This window comes from Aptenodytes patagonicus, chromosome 1 (genome assembly GCF_965638725.1).
Source record: "Aptenodytes patagonicus chromosome 1, bAptPat1.pri.cur, whole genome shotgun sequence".
In the NCBI taxonomy this organism is placed as follows: Eukaryota; Metazoa; Chordata; class Aves; order Sphenisciformes; family Spheniscidae; genus Aptenodytes; species Aptenodytes patagonicus.
Window position 1 is genome coordinate 196,008,076 of NC_134949.1, and position 15,546 is coordinate 196,023,621.

Genomic DNA, 15,546 nt, shown 5'->3' on the forward strand with positions numbered 1-15,546 from the left:
AGCTACTCTGCATGCTTCCCCAGGCTCTTTGAGCTAATACACCAAGGAAAGACTGGTTTAAAGGGGAGTACCCCTACATGCGACTTTATCTGCTTGTTCTGCTTTTAAGTCAGTGATTTTTTTTTTTTTTTTTTTTTTTTTTTTCTCCTTCCCCCTGCAGTTTCATGATCTCAGAAAGAGCAGCTTCTCTTTACCAGGGTGAGGCTCCGGGGTGTTGGCTGCTGTTGCTGAACAAGTTGTCACTCAACCAAGTAACAGCTTTGGCAAGCTTGGGGAGAGTAGTAGCCTAGGAACATAGCCCAGCAGTGACATGAAGGGCTTTAGTCTCAAAGTCTTTGGAGGCAGTCTAATATTAAACAGGCTCTTTAGAGAGAGATGCATTGAGACATTAGAGATGCCTATCCGGCTTTTGACCTTTGGATTTGTCAGTCAGTGGCATATGGAAAACGTACAGAATTTCTACTCATGCTGGGGGTTTCGTGCATTTTTCTGAAGTTGTATATGAATCAGAGGAGTTTAGGATTCCCGACTAAGATAACTGCCTATTTTCAGATATTATGCAGACATTTATATCTATGCTATCTTTGTAGCTTAAGCTCATACTATTTGAATTTTCCTTTCATAAGTTGTGTGGATAAAGATTTAAAATGCTGTTAAATTTAAAATTCAGTCGGCATTAGTTTCTAGCAGTCTTTGAGTAACTCAGTTTTCCAGTAGTACTAGGCAATGTACAGTTGATTTATAACAATTAAGCAAAAGCTTCGCAAAGGGAAGTAAATTCAATCGGATAACATACATACTCTGACAGCTCAATATGCATTTTCTCCAACATTGATTTGCGCTTCCGTATACTGCCCTGAAGTAAAAATGCCTCAGTGCTATAGCTGTGTTGCAACTCACTGCCCAAAATCTAAAGTGCAAATTCATTTTAACTCAGTTCTTATTCTTGACTCCATTGTTTTTGGGGAGGAAAAACCAACACTTACTACTTATTTTTACTTTTTAAATATTTATTTAATTTTACAGCGATGTTAAATTAATTTTGAGAAAAATGTACACAATGTTCTAATAGCTGGGAAACATACATAGCAGGACGTCTTAAAGCACTCTTGTCTATATATTTCTGTTTGTAACAGTAATGTATGTAGATTTCTCCTTTTACACGGCTTTAACTTTTCAAAGTGTCTCGATTAATTTTGCCAGCACGTAGCCCCAAGTAATTTATTTTTATACTTTATAAAGTTTGCAAGAAAATAGCATTTGGAATTTTAAATGCTCATGTTAAAAATACTTCTAGGAATCAAAGACTGAGAGGAAGTTTCACTCTAAAAACTACCATGTCTTGAATTTCTTTATGGGACACCAAATAGTTTCCTAGAAGAAATATTTGGGTTGGTGCACATGCTCATTTCTAGTTAGCAAAGGTCATGTTTTTCTAAGAGACTACTACCTTGAGATTGAATTACCTTATTTGGAGGATGTTGTTTTGCTCAAAAGTCATGTTGAGTTGAAGAACTTCTCAGAAAAGAGTTTAATGAAGTGGTACTGTACCTAAAGCACTAACTCAGTCATCAGAGGTTATTTTGTTATAATTACACAGACATCTGAGACAGAGGTGAGAAGAAAAACCAGTTTGTCTGAGTTGTTTCCAGATGCTCTAAACTACCAGAAGATTTAATTGCTTTATGGGGGCCAGGCTTGTGGAGAGAGCATATATTTTATCAGATAAACCTGGGAGAAATGAAGTTCTTGCAGCCCATTGACTGAAGCTTCCTATGAATGTAATGGTCCCTAAGAAGGAAGGTGCAGGGAGAGAGACAGGAGGGAGGAGTAAGATAGAGAAGCAGAAGCTCCGGAGCAGGCATAGTAGCTGAAGTGGTATGATCAACATGGTGCTGTTTTCCGCGGCAACTGGGTCCTGCAGTGTAGACCAGTCAGTCTCACCCCCGTCCTCAGCAACTTGGAAACCTATATCATTATAAAAAATGAGCAATTGTTTTAACTTCAGAAAAAAACCCACCTACTTTTTCCTTTGTTTTTGACTTGACAGACAGTCTTTGGACTTCGGTTAACCTAATCTGAAACCAAAAGTTCGTTTCTAACATACAACCTGTCAGAACAGACATCTGACATAATAAATTCTTAAAATACTTTTTCTGTGTACTATTATGCTTAACACTTTTACAGTCTTATAAACTTTTCTGATGTGAAGGAAGTGTTACTTTTACATATCAGAATATATTTCCACAGCTGAAGAAATGTGCAGGCTTCTAATTCCAGTTTAGTCCCAGTAGTCTTTTAATACAGCTTATATTGTAGAGTCACTGTCAAATATTTTCATTTTTATGGTCTGAAGGCTGTGTTGAATGAAGTTTTCCGAAACTGGCCTTTCGGAGAATCTGATGTCCCGTGGTCTAGTGGACCGGTTCTTTTTTATTGAATTTTGAATTGTATCTGACGTAAAGTAATAGACTATAGGGTCAAAACAGCAGTTTGAAACGGCAATGCACAGAGTGATGGGGTACATAGTCCTGACTGCAGTTACCACTGAACAATTAATCCAGGTCTGTGTTCTCATAAGGGAGTAAAGTATTAAGGTAACGTTATAAGGCACAAAGCAGAAGCAGAATATCACCAAATGGACAAAAATCATTTTGAGTACCTTTTTCTTGCTTAATTTATTCCGACTTAATGTAAGCGGTTTATTCAAAGTCCGTAAGACCATAGTAGAGCAGGTCATGTTCAAGATGAGTGGAATAAAAAACCCAACTATTTCAATGAAGATAACAATCCGGGATAGGTAGGTTTTCCATGTGTCCTCTGAAAAGTTTTCAAAACACGTTCTTTGTTCAGTATTATTACGGCGGTTAGTAGACTGGAAAAAGCTTGCTGGTGTGCTGCCTGCTAACACGGTTATCCATACTGCAGCGCAGACAATTTTTGCGTTCCTTTTGGTTCGGAGAGTCTTAGATTGAAAGGGGTGTACTATAGCTAAAAAGCGATCTACGCTTATGCAGGTCAGAAATAAAATGCTCCCATACATATTTGTATAAAAGAGGGTGACAGAAATCTTGCAGAGAATGTCTCCAAATGGCCAGTTTCTCGCTACAAAGTAATAAATCCTGAAGGGTAATGTAAACACAAAAAGCAGATCCGATATTGCTAAATTAAGCATGTAAGTTGTAGTCTCATTTCGCACTTTTAATGTACAAGTAAAAATGTAGATAGCAACACAGTTTGCTATGAGGCCAAGAACAAACACCATACTAAAGATACACCCATATAAAGTATATTTAAAGGAGTCCTCAGTGGAACAATTAGAGCTTACCATTATAATGGTATATTTAAAATTCCTGTGATTTGGAGGTTTCTCTGGTATTTTTATTGCAATTTTTTTTAAATTCCAGAAGAACTTGCAGATGTATTTGAACTGTGTGCTTTGTAAGTTTGTTGCACTGTAAAGCTTCAGAGAAGAAACACAAGCTCTGTAGCAGGGGAGTGCATCGCCAGCAGTAATCACCAGCAGGTCACTCTTCTCTTCCAAGTGCTATTTGTAATCACATAGCCAGTCTTCGAAAGTCAAAAAACATATAGTTTGTGGCAGATGAGGTCATCCCAAAGCTTGCTTAGTTCCATTTTCCCCCTCGAGTCGATGAAGCTGTTGTAGAACTTTCTGCCTTATTCTTGGCTGCTGATCATGATGGCAAAGTCTTGTCCATCCAAATTTACTGGGAACATATGCTTTAGAAAACAATTTCCTGGACACCGCAAAGTGTCGGCACTTGCATTTCTCCCTCAGCCTTCTTTCTGTAAAATGAGCTCTTTCGGCTCCTCGGAGCGCTTGCTCGCTCGCTCGCCCCACGGGCGGGAAGCAAGCTGCTTGCGAGGGCAGAAATGAAATTCCAGAGCGTGTTTGTTCCTGCAGAGCACGGCCCTCACGTCCTGCGCTCCGGCAGCCTCTCGCCAGCCCGGCTCCTTCTGGAGAGGAGAGAAAAGAGCTCAGGCAATTTGTAGCATGACATCACAGGAAGAAGAGGTTGGACTCGCTGAGGAATGGTTTCAATTCAGTTTGTTTGCCTTCCCCTAATCTGATAATGTGTCTGCTGGGACTGTACCTTGCAGGCGTGCAAATGGTCACCAGCAGAGTGCTGCTGCTGCAGCTGCAGCCTCCTGTTAACTCTTTCCGTACTCCCTGAAAGGTCCTTTGTCAACGTTGCTGGAGTCCAAAAGCTTCATCGCAAAATCTTTTTCTTTGGTTATGAGGAGACTTTTCAGTGTCTGAATAACTCTCGCGCCTTAAGATTCCTGTTTTTCTTTGGAGATAGTAGTAATTGTGGGATTTTATATTTTATGTAGGATTGAACTAACGTTACTTTTTTCTATAGATACCTTTGTTTGTGATAGATAACACATTAATCACCACGAATCAGCTGAGTAGTTCTATCTTGATTCCCTCAATACACCAGTACAAACTGCAGGAGGGACAAAGTAACATCGATAGGTAATTAAAGAATTTCACTAAATATTTACTGAAAGAGAGAGGCATAAAGATTATGAACCTGTGGGTTGCTCTTGGATATTCCCAGGACTGAGATGTGTTGCAGTGGGAGGAGAAATTTTTAACTTGTTCCATATGAGAAAGCATAACCCAAGCTCTAGTTCTAATCAGAAAGATGGTTCTTTTTACAAAAAAACCTTCATTTTTTTAAAAAATTTTGTGGTACAGAAAGCATTTTATTCAATATGTAAGCACAGAATTAATATACCAAAGTAAATACTGCGCTATGCAATTGTTTCTAATAATTTAAAGGAGGACAGTTATTGCACATGCACAAAATACTCCCATTAGTCACTGATTAATGAAATGAAAACATGTTGTAACTAATTAAATTGTTAAGTAAATATAAAAAAAGCAGCTCTTACTGCCTTTGGGGCAGATATGAGATAAATCTCAGTTTAGACAGATTCATTCATTTAACAACAGCTTGGATAGACTCAGTTCTGGCATCAAAACCTGTCTATTTCTAAGTCTTAGAATAACAAATCTCTTCATATCTGGCTGGGTGGCATGGTTCTTTTGAACTAGATTTTAATCAGTTGTACCTAAGCAAGGCTTTGGGCAAAACCTTTCTAGTCTGCTGTAAAGGAGAGTAAATAATAGCACTTCACAGGGTTTTGGCATAGTTTCTTAATGTAAGGTATGTCAGACAAAATTTAGAAACATGCAAAAATGGGTCTTGCTTATTTTATTTCACGTTTTCTTGATAAGTTTCTTCTGTGAAACTCTTTCACCTTGATTTTGAGGTGAAATCAAGCAGTTTCGCTTCAATAGGCTATAACCACAAGAAACCTTTTTGACTATTTTTGAAATTTATACTTAACCGTAAAGCGTAGTGCATTTTCCATTTCTAAGTGAGCAAGAAATGAAAATGTGAGCTTGGCAGAGTCTCTTGTGTATCCACTTTAACTTGTACCTTAGCATAAAGTTGCCTTACTTGGCTTTCCTCACAAAAGCAGTCATCACACGTGGTTAAATTTTGTTTCTATTGCCAGCAGACTTGCATGGTGAAAGGGGAGTTTTCCTGCAAGAGTCCCCGAGTTCTGCATCGGGCTGTGGGAGCTCTGAGCTCGCTTTTCCTGCTCCGGCTTAGTTTGCACAGGAAAACTGTGTGGGGCAGGCTCAGTTACTGGAGTAAAAATCCCCGAAGTATAGAAATTGGACATGACGTGTCAAAACCTCAAGCAATAATTCACGTTTAGAGAGAGAAACTAATGGAAATGAGTATGTCTCTCTTATTCATTAGTACTTGATTTTCCGTTTGGGCAAAGGTGTGGGTGCACAGAGACGGGGTGGGGCTGTCTGACCAGGGGCACTGTCCATTTTATCACGGTAAATGTGCTTTAGAGCAATCATGAAGGTGCATCCTCAGCCTTCAATTCGTCCATCGGAGCCCCTGCCTTGCTGTGGCCTGTGTTGTTGCTCCTGTTACAAACATGAGCACTACTCAGAACTGTATTTTAGGGGCTTGGGTATATGCTTCTGTTGTCTTTGGGACTTTCTCTTGCCTCTGCACCTTTTTGGTGCAGAACAGTACATGCACTTTACACTAATTGAAGAACTAAGTGATATTTGTATACTTCCAGAAATAGCATTCAGCTGCAGGTTTCTTCACCTGCAGAAGAAAATTTGAAAATCTCGAGTTGACAGGTTTTTACTTCGTATCATGTTTCAGTGAGGAGGTGTATGACTGAGCGGGCAGTCTCAGTCATTTTAGTGTAAAAGTGTGAATGGCAAAGGTGAATTGCATACCCATTCTCTTAATTTAGACGTGGTTGATTGTTATCAAGCAGTGATTTAATTTGTGTGAGCTTCTCCGAGCTGAAGAACCTGTGTTAGTGCACCGCGAGCCGTGGGAGTCAAGAGCAGCCTCCCTTCTGGCCGGGCTCCAGCATGAGCGGGGAGGAAAATTCATCGCGCGCTTTCCTTTCGTTGGATCACATTTCAAGATATTGGGCTCTGTACCGTCAGATTTGGAAAAGCCTTCAGTAAGCCCCAATGCTTTAAAAAATAAAAAAAACAGTTTATCAGTTATTATGGAGGAAGAATTGACATGGTAATGACCTTACTTATGCTCCTTCACCATGGGCAAATTTTCCTTTGTGATAGGGAGGGAGGGTAGGCAGGAGGAAGCAGCTGCAGGGAGGGCCCTGTACGCTGAGGTTTTTTTTTCTCCAAAGGAAACGATGCTGCCACTGCAGGGAGATGCATATGTAAGTCTGTCTGCCTTTCTGCATCAGAGACGGGAATGAGTTAGGACCTGTCATTTATTGCTAGATGAGCAAAGACTGCATTTCCATCAACAGGCTTCCTGTGGCTGTTGAAGAGGCATTGAAGGCAGAGTGAGCATGGGCTTCTTGAAGCTAAGAACTGATGAGATGCTTGAAATCATCTCTCACTTCAGCAGTGAACAGATTTCGTACACTCCTTCAGTCAGTTGCCACTTAACTCTGCTTATGAGAGTTTAGATACCTGAGTTTAGATATCTAGGACTCTTTACACCCTTGAGTGATCTTGGATTTGTGTGGCAAACCTATTCCAGTGTTGAACAGGGGGTCAGAAGGAAAAGTCCTTATAACCCTAGCAGTGTGCTAGTAGAGCGGCTGTAGGACACTCTGCCACCAACAGCTGCTGCTTCCTGCTACCCCTACATGCCATAGAGTTGGATACTTGCTCTCTTCTAGGATACAGGGGCAGGATCTCTTAAATTCAGAAGTCCAAGTTGAGTGGTAAAGAAGTATTTCACTGAAATAAAACAAGTACTGGAAGGCTTTCCAAGCCTTAGGAGTTGTTTTGGCCAGTGTTGTGTGTTCCTCTGGTGTTACCCTAGTCTTCAGTGCTGGAATCAAACAGAAGTTCTAGTCAAAGGTGAAATGAATTTTGAACTTGTCTTGTGTACCGCATTTAGTCTGGTGCTGATGCTATTACTAAAAGCTCTTTCTTACTTTAGAGGAAAAAAAAAACTTCAACATTAATAACGTTGTAATAAATTCTTACAGTGCTTCCAAAGCACTGTTAAATGAAGGTTCTGAGATGCACAAAATGTGTATGTAACTCCATTATTCTATAACTAACGTTACTGCTTTTAGAGGCATGACTGTATCATGGTGCAGGCATTTGTTCTTACTTTGGTTAAGCAAGCTTATGCAAAAGAACTTGTGCTATCTGTTGCAGTGAAGACAAACCCTGGCAGGACAGTATTTTCTTTGCCCTAAGTGTTGTTATTTATCCAATCGTTTTCAAGGGTTTTAGCATTTTTAGTCTATTTACTGGAGTTTCTCTTTGAGCGTGTGTATGTACAGGAAGGAGTTTATTATGGTTGAGACATAGGGCTGGGAGCCAGGAAGTCTGTTTCTGGCTGTGCCACAGTTTTTCTGTTCCAATCCTGGCTAAGTTTTCTATGACTTTGTGCTTTAGCTTCCTTCCGTGTAAGAGCTTGTTCACTTCCTCACTGGGATGCGAGGCCATCTTAATTGTTAAATATAGTTTGAAGTCCTTGGATGGAGAACCGATTATTAACTATGATTTTGGGATAATTACAGTGGCTAGTGAATGTGATAAAAATGTAGGAAGATTAAAATTTTGTATTTTTAGATTAGATTCCTGCCAAGCAAAAGGATGTATTAAAATACTTCACTTGATTCAACGCCATAAGTCTATGGGGAAGTAGGTGCAGGGAAAGCAGGGCTGGGAACTTTGACCTTCTCAGCTACCTTTCAGGAGCTGCCTGCTCAGACACTCATAACTCGCTTTAACACTGCTTCTGCTAAGTGGCTTACTGCCTTCTTAAAATGCAATGATGGTGTCCACCTATGGAGACAATGTGAAGTAGTTAGCATACTGAAAATTCCCTTCCCCTCCCCTTAAAAATTTTCCAGTGTAATAGGCAAGTCTTTAAATGAGCATTATAAGACTTATGGTGAAAAGACTATTTTTATCTAGCCAGACTAATCCTGCGTGACTACTGCATAGCCAGTTAAAGACTCCTCCGTATCAGGAAATTTGTTAGCTTAATGCAAATGAAACTACACATACAAACTACAAGTAAAAGTTAAAAGCAAACTGTAAAAATTTTCCACTGAAAGTTTGACTGACCTTCTAGAACCAGTTTTCCTAATTGGGTTTTTTTTTTACTAGCTATGTTCTAATACATAGCTGCCAAAAATCTTTCAACTATTCAAAAAAAAAAGGGCAAGAGAAGCTAAAGTATTTGGGCTGTGAGTCTATTAGGTTGTCTAAGTTAAAATAATTTCTCTATGTGTGCAATTGCTTAAAAAGGGAAAAGGAAGCTTGGAATAAAACGAGCATTCTTCATTCCTGTGCATTTGAAATGCTTCTCTTTTTTCTTTAGAATTGTTTAAATTTCCTTCATAGGAAACACAACTGTTCCTCTCCTGCTTGCAGAAAGAGGAAACAATTTCTCTCCTTTTGTATAAATTCAGGCTGCTAGAGTCCTTTTTTTTCCCCTCTACTTTTGGATTTGCGGAAAGGAGGGCTTTTAAAACCCAAATATATGTATAGCAAAGGTATTTTGTTCCTGCAATCTCTCTAAATAACTTGAGAACAATGGATTGCTTTGGTTCTTTGTTCTTAAAAATATGTGCAATGAATGACAATCATACTTTAAGAAATGCAACTTTTAGTCAAATTCTAGTTCTGAAACACTTCAGAGTATTTGTTTATGTCCTGTGTGAGTAAGCAGTTTCTTTGAACCACTTCAATTAGTTATATGAAGTCCCTTCCTTGCTGTTTCCTATACTGTCCTTTATATACCTAGTATTATAAAGAGAAGTGGACTACAGAGAATGTCTTTTTACTTAAGGAATACTATGTAAAAGCTGATATAGCCAGAAAGGAAAACCAAGGTGTGTTGATTAACAATTTTTAAGCAACTAAGAGGCAAATAAGTATATTCTGTTGCTTTCCTAGCTGGAAGCCTCTCCTGTGAAGTGGAATTTCGGATCTAAAGTGCTGCTGTTGGGACTGTGTTCAGTTGTCACCTTAGTTGTATCAGTTCAGTTAGTGTTAGAACACTTAGTGTTCAGTTGTATCCCTTAGCGTAACATAGTCCTTCAGAATACTTACAAGTCTATTTGAGGCTTTCTAATTACTCTAACTTATGGGGGAACTTCCTAAGAGAATGAGAAAATGGGAGTATCTTTAAAAATGCTACTAATTTGACATTCTTTTTCTTGTTTCATTTTGATTTTGCATAAAAGTGTTTTGGAGCAGGGTATTGGGAAAAGCTCCCCATGCACAGTGATGGAGAAAAGTGCAGAACTGTGTCCTGGAGTTTGTCATACAAGTTCTGAAGATATTTTTAGAATATTTCATTTCAGAAAATATTGTATGTACTCCCTCTGCTTACATTTTAGAGCTTGTTCTTTGCATTATTTGGTTTGTTGACCACAATAGTTGAGACAGAGATTGAAAATACGGGATTAATTTTTTAAGGCACAATTCTGCAAGTTTGATAGTAATTTTTGTGATAGCACTAATAGAAATGTGCAGTGACTAACGGTAAAAGAAGCTTTGTTATCTCAAAGGCCCAGTTAATGCTAATGAACACATTAGGCTTACCTGGAATTATGTAAATGGTATCATGGAATATGCAGATTGGTTGTTTGCATTGTAAATACACATGAGCAGTTACAGCAGTGTTTTAGGCCACTAACAGATGACTGATAAATACTTGCATGAAGGTTCTTGAGTTGCATTTTTTGTGTAACTCATGGAAAGTCCCAGCAGCATAACATTCTCAAATGTTTTGATGTGCAAAGTAAATTTTTCTGAGAACGCAATTATAAAGATATCCAGAGGGAGCAAGCAATAATTAGATAAGATATTATCAACATGTCCATTTGTTATCTGATACATTTAAAATGGTGGCCCCCACCTCCCTGTAATATATGCAGCAAGCGCAGGTAAGAAATGCCACACCTACTTATCCCTCCCTGCAGCCTCAACTTTAAATTCTTCATTTTCTGTAGTTACGAATGGTGTGTGTGTATGTGTGCCAGGGGTTGCTGATTTAAGCCTCTGACCCTTTCTGTAGTCTCACTTTAAGGGAAATTTTATAATTAGAACAAAATACCTTAATGAGTTCCTGAACTCTCATTTGCATTTTTTTGAACTTTAAAAAAATACGTGTTTATTGAATCACTCAGCAAACATGATTGAAATAATGTCAGTATTTGAAATTTCTCTCCACCTTGTATGCAGGAAATAAGTTAAATGGCTTTCCCTAACACTGTGGCAAATTCTGGCTCTACTTAAGCTTATACTTTCTGAATCATAGGATTAGAAATTCAAAGTTTAACTGAAGTTGGCAAAAATTTGCCAAATGTTCCGTGACTAGAAATTCTTATTCAAAATACTTCGCAAGTGCAAAACATGACTGTTTTATGAAAAAAAAAAATACCAAACAGCTGCTATACTAAGCAAATACTGGGAATGATAGGAAGGAAATGGAAAAGCTTCATGAATTATTTTGGAAGCTATTCCAAACATACAGGATGCAATGTGTCAGGGGAACAGAACTTGTAGAAGGACATTTGTAATTTGTTTAGTTCTAAGGCAATTACTTTTTATTTTTTAGATCTTTAGTGTAAGTTTTTGCCCAACATGTATTCTCTGGCCAGGATTGAGGTAGGCTGGTTCCGTGTCAGGATTACTGGTGTTTATCCACGTAGTTCTTGAGGATGTATTGCACTTTCATGCCAAATTACTTGCAACCACCGCATTAAGTGCTTGCAGCCTCTTGCAGTTTTGGCCGAACGGAGGCCTCTGACTTCGTACGAGAGGATTTTAACCTCTACTTGTCAGAGACAGTACAAAGCCCGCAGTCACATTCCTATTCTCTTTTTTATAAAGGATAACATTACGAAGCTATTGAAAGAATTTACCAGTCATTCAGTAAGATTTATGTGAATTCATATAGTTTACAAAAAACCTATGGTATTAATTTGATTTCTTTCACAAAACTGGAATGTAAGAAGTTAGGGGGAAAAAAAAGGTTTCATAAGAGTTGTTCAAGCTGGTAAGCTAATTAGTATAGATAAATACTGACATGAAAATGCTTGTCCGGGGAGAACTGCTGCCAAAAAGCAGAACTTGGACTTGATTAATGTGAAGAACTATTACTTTCTAAATGTGTAAGTCAGCAAATAACCTCCTTAAATACCACATTGTAAGATCACTTAATTGATTATTTAGCGTATCATTAGTACTGGTAAACATTAATTACAAGTACTTCAGCTGACTTCCCCCCCACATACAACTGCTCTTTCCTTCTAGCCCACGTCCTGAAGTTTTACGAAACAAATTCAGTACTTTACGAACTTTTTTATTACATTGTTGACCACATTTAGCAGTTGTATTTTCAGTGTGGCAATCAGCTCGTACCTAGAAGGTAAGAAAGGAAAAGTCAAAACTTTGGAGGAGGGACAAAGGACACGCTTCTCACGTGATATTTTAAAATTTTCTGCTGAAATCTTGGAAGGAATGGAGTGAGGCTCCTCTAATGTACATAGTGTACATTAGAAAAGGAAAAGCCATTTTTTCATTAGTTAAGCTTCTACAGAGGTCTGAAGGTTGGTCGAAAGAACATTTGTCACAAATGAACCATTTTCACTTGAATCTGTGCTGTTAATCTTCCTGGAAGGGGCAAGGCGTTTGGGAGACGTCAGTTTGACCCTGGCAGGAGAGGGGAGGCTGGAACCCATGTCTCACTCTCCGAGCAAGTGCTCTTATTATGAGGGATTTCTCATCCTTTGTTGTAAGAGAGTGAGTCCTCTGAAACAAGGTGTTTAGCCTCAGAAAAAGGCGCTACATTGAGAACAGAAGCTTTTCCCTGCACTTCCCAGTGAGCCGTCCACGCAGTAGGGTTTGGTTCCTCCAGGTACCTCCGGTGGTGGTGTTAGAGTGAGATCCAGGTAGTGGTGTGCAGCATATGCTGTCCTGCACACCCCTTACTCAAGTTTCTGGGTTTTGTCAAACTCTCTCAGCTGCTGTCTGTGGTGGTTTAGTGGTTCAGCGGTATAGATGGAAACAGCTTTTGGCTACGCAAGTCCCTCAAATCTGAGGTAGAAGCAGTAGTATTGAAAGTCATTAGCTCTAAGTTTCAGTAGTTATCGGTTACATCATCTTTGAAAGAAAATGTTGGTTGATATGGGGGCAGGGGACAAGAGTGAGCGGATTAGGTACCCGCTATTTAGGAAAGACCACAAAGGCCCTACTTCTGCTTACAAATATTACCTTAACTCTCTCTGTACTTCTTGAATTCATTGGGTTCCGATATGGTTTTTATGATTGACTTAAACAGTTTAAATGCAGGCGGTGGCTCGAAGTAATCCTACTGCCATCCCTTCAGGCCTCTCTCTCTGCTTCTTCCCTTGTGCTGTGTGTATGTATGCACTCAGCTGAATAAGGAGAACTATTTGGTTTAAAACTAATCCTAATAAATATATAATTTCCACAGTCATAGCTTTGCTAACGCTAAAGCAAGGGATGGAGCAGAAAGTGCAGATGTGTAACTTAGGGAAGCACCAGTGCACTTAAGCTGGTTTAAGCCAATTGTGAAACTGTGTGGTAAGTGTTGTGACAGAATGTTCAACTTCGAGGCTTTCAAATCTTTATTGTTTTGACTCTTGGCCAGACATTAACTTAGTGTTGGTTAAACCATGTGAAGTTTAAAAGCCTCTGCAAAGCTCAAGAGTGAGGTCTATGCTTCTGGTCTACCACCCTATAATTTCTTTTCACGTAAACGGTTTGGAATAGTGATATTTATAACATAATAAAAAAGAGCTATGTAAGCCTGATTAATTTTTCCGCAAAGGAGGATAAAAATGAGGAGTAATACAGACATACTGTGCATAGTCATGCTTCTGTTTGAGATGAATAGGGATGATGCAGGATGACAGCTTTGTAAGGCAAATATCCGATCTGGACTCCATTGAAGATGCTATAAGTTTTCTTACTGACTTCAGGGTGGTGGATGCTTTGGGCCAACTGTCTTCAGTATTGGTATTGGTTTCCATTTTCCTTGTTATTTTACTGTCTAAAGACTCATGTCAACCAGTCTAGAGAGTCAGAAAATCACAGACAAATATGCTACAGGTACCTCATGTCATCTGCAGTTAAAACAGAAAGAATAGAGTTGGGTAGCAGAGAGAGAAATTCAGGTTCTTTGAGATTGTCATTTGTGGGTCTAACTTTAGAAATGCCTTAATTTGCAGCCTCTTGTTTCAGTGGAAGTGAATGGTAAAACCTGTCTTGTTTTTGCTATGGCTTAGTCATTGATGTATGTGCTTCAGAATAGCTCTGGAAAATGCCCACTGAATGACAGATGAGGAATTTGCAAGATACTTAAGTTAAAAAATAATAGAGAAGTCTACTTAGCAGAACTCCTACTGATGGATTGTTGCACCTAAGTTGAGGTGCCTTGTATGAGCTTTTCTTAAACAGGGACGTTTATATGAAAGGCTTCTGTCTGCTGTTTTTCTGTACTTGTGGGCGCACGTTGGACAGTAATACTTTACGTATTTGCTTTGGTTTCTATGCAAGTTTTATATCGGTGTATTTGTAGTGAAGTCAGTGGAGCTGCCCATAACAGATACCACACTAAATGGGCATTTTTCTCTACAGTGAAAGTGAAGACAGAGTAATATTACATGCAAAACAAAGTAACTCCTTTACATTTGACAGCTATTTCCATGTGTTCTTTATCTATCTTCCTCTGAGATAGCAAAAAACTGGAATGTATAGATGCACAGAACAACTTAAATGTACATACCTAAGAGTGAATCAGTGTGAAAATAGTATGTTTCCTTGCCAGAAGCAATATGTTGAAATTTCAAGTTCAACTTGTGTTTTTAAGTCTTCTTTTTATTCTCTAAATGTTCTGAAGCAGGCAGTTTTTCCTTATTAAAGGACAACAAAAGTCTGTAGTAGCTATGACTTTAATTTCATGGAAATTTTACTACTTTTAAGATAATCCTTTTAGAGCTCACTTTTATAGTAAAGTTGATAAAACTGATTTTTTTTTTTTTTTTTTTAAGTGAACCCTTTGTTTCTGTCCCTCAGCCTTTCTTAAAAATGATTTTCAGGTTCTGGTGGGAGGGAGAACGGTGTTGGGAGATCTGTATAACTGGGATTGGAAACTGTTTATTTAATCCATCTGACCGTGTCGTGCATCTGCACTATTCTTCCTGCACAGACCTGTCAATCAAAATGCACTTTTAGTTGCTTTTGCTATAGCTGTGCTAGCTGTGCTTAAGGCTGTAGGTGTAGCTTAAGTCTTCATGGCTGTGAGAGATATGTCTTACTCCATCTCTATACAGTTCGAGCATGCTAAGTTTCAGTATTGCACCGTGTTCTGATGGCAGGAAATGATCAAAGTAGAAAGTATGTGAAAGGTAGTTTTAGGAGAAATGGCTGAGCTGCAGTTCAGGTTTGTTTTTCTAGTGCAAATAATAGGAGAAGCTGTAAAATTCAACAGACTTCAAATTACATCATGCTCTACGTAATGTGCGACCTTTACACACTCTGGAGTCTGAGAGCTAAAGGGAAACATTTTGGGGGGCTACTATAAGCCTGGTGGTTTAAGATTCCTTGGAGGGAGAGGAAAGCTTCCAAGTCATCCCAACCCTCCTGCATTTGCTCAAGCCATAGAAAGTAAACAGTACCAAGTTCGACATGGTTGTATGCAACTTCAGTAAAACAGTGTTCAAATATTTCAATTAAATCATGCACAATGTTAGTTCATGGCATGATCAAGTTTTTAAATTAGTGTGATGCCTTTTAAAACACTGATCAGTGAGCTTCTATTTTGCAATTGCTGAAAGAGATACCACAATTTGATTGTAGGACTAGCAGGAAGAGTTTGAAATGCTTTTTGTTGGAAAACATACTGGCAAAATGTAAGGTTTCTGTGAAATTTCTTCCAAAAAGGCCAACTGAATTAAAAAAAAAAAAAATCTTTAGAAGCT

The 15,546-nt window shown here is 38.7% G+C and overlaps 2 protein-coding genes across 2 annotated transcripts in view; one reads left to right on the top strand and one right to left on the bottom strand.

The window, feature by feature from the left end:
* Positions 1-15,546, top strand: part of RB1 (RB transcriptional corepressor 1) — an 86,182-nt gene that overhangs the window by 44,193 nt on the left and 26,443 nt on the right. The gene's annotated exons all lie outside the window — the stretch shown is intronic.
* Positions 1,889-3,957, bottom strand: LPAR6 (lysophosphatidic acid receptor 6). Its single transcript, XM_076363865.1, has one exon. It carries the CDS (start codon positions 3,329-3,331, stop codon positions 2,309-2,311), a length of 1,023 nt encoding a protein of 340 aa, XP_076219980.1. The 5' UTR covers positions 3,332-3,957; the 3' UTR covers positions 1,889-2,308.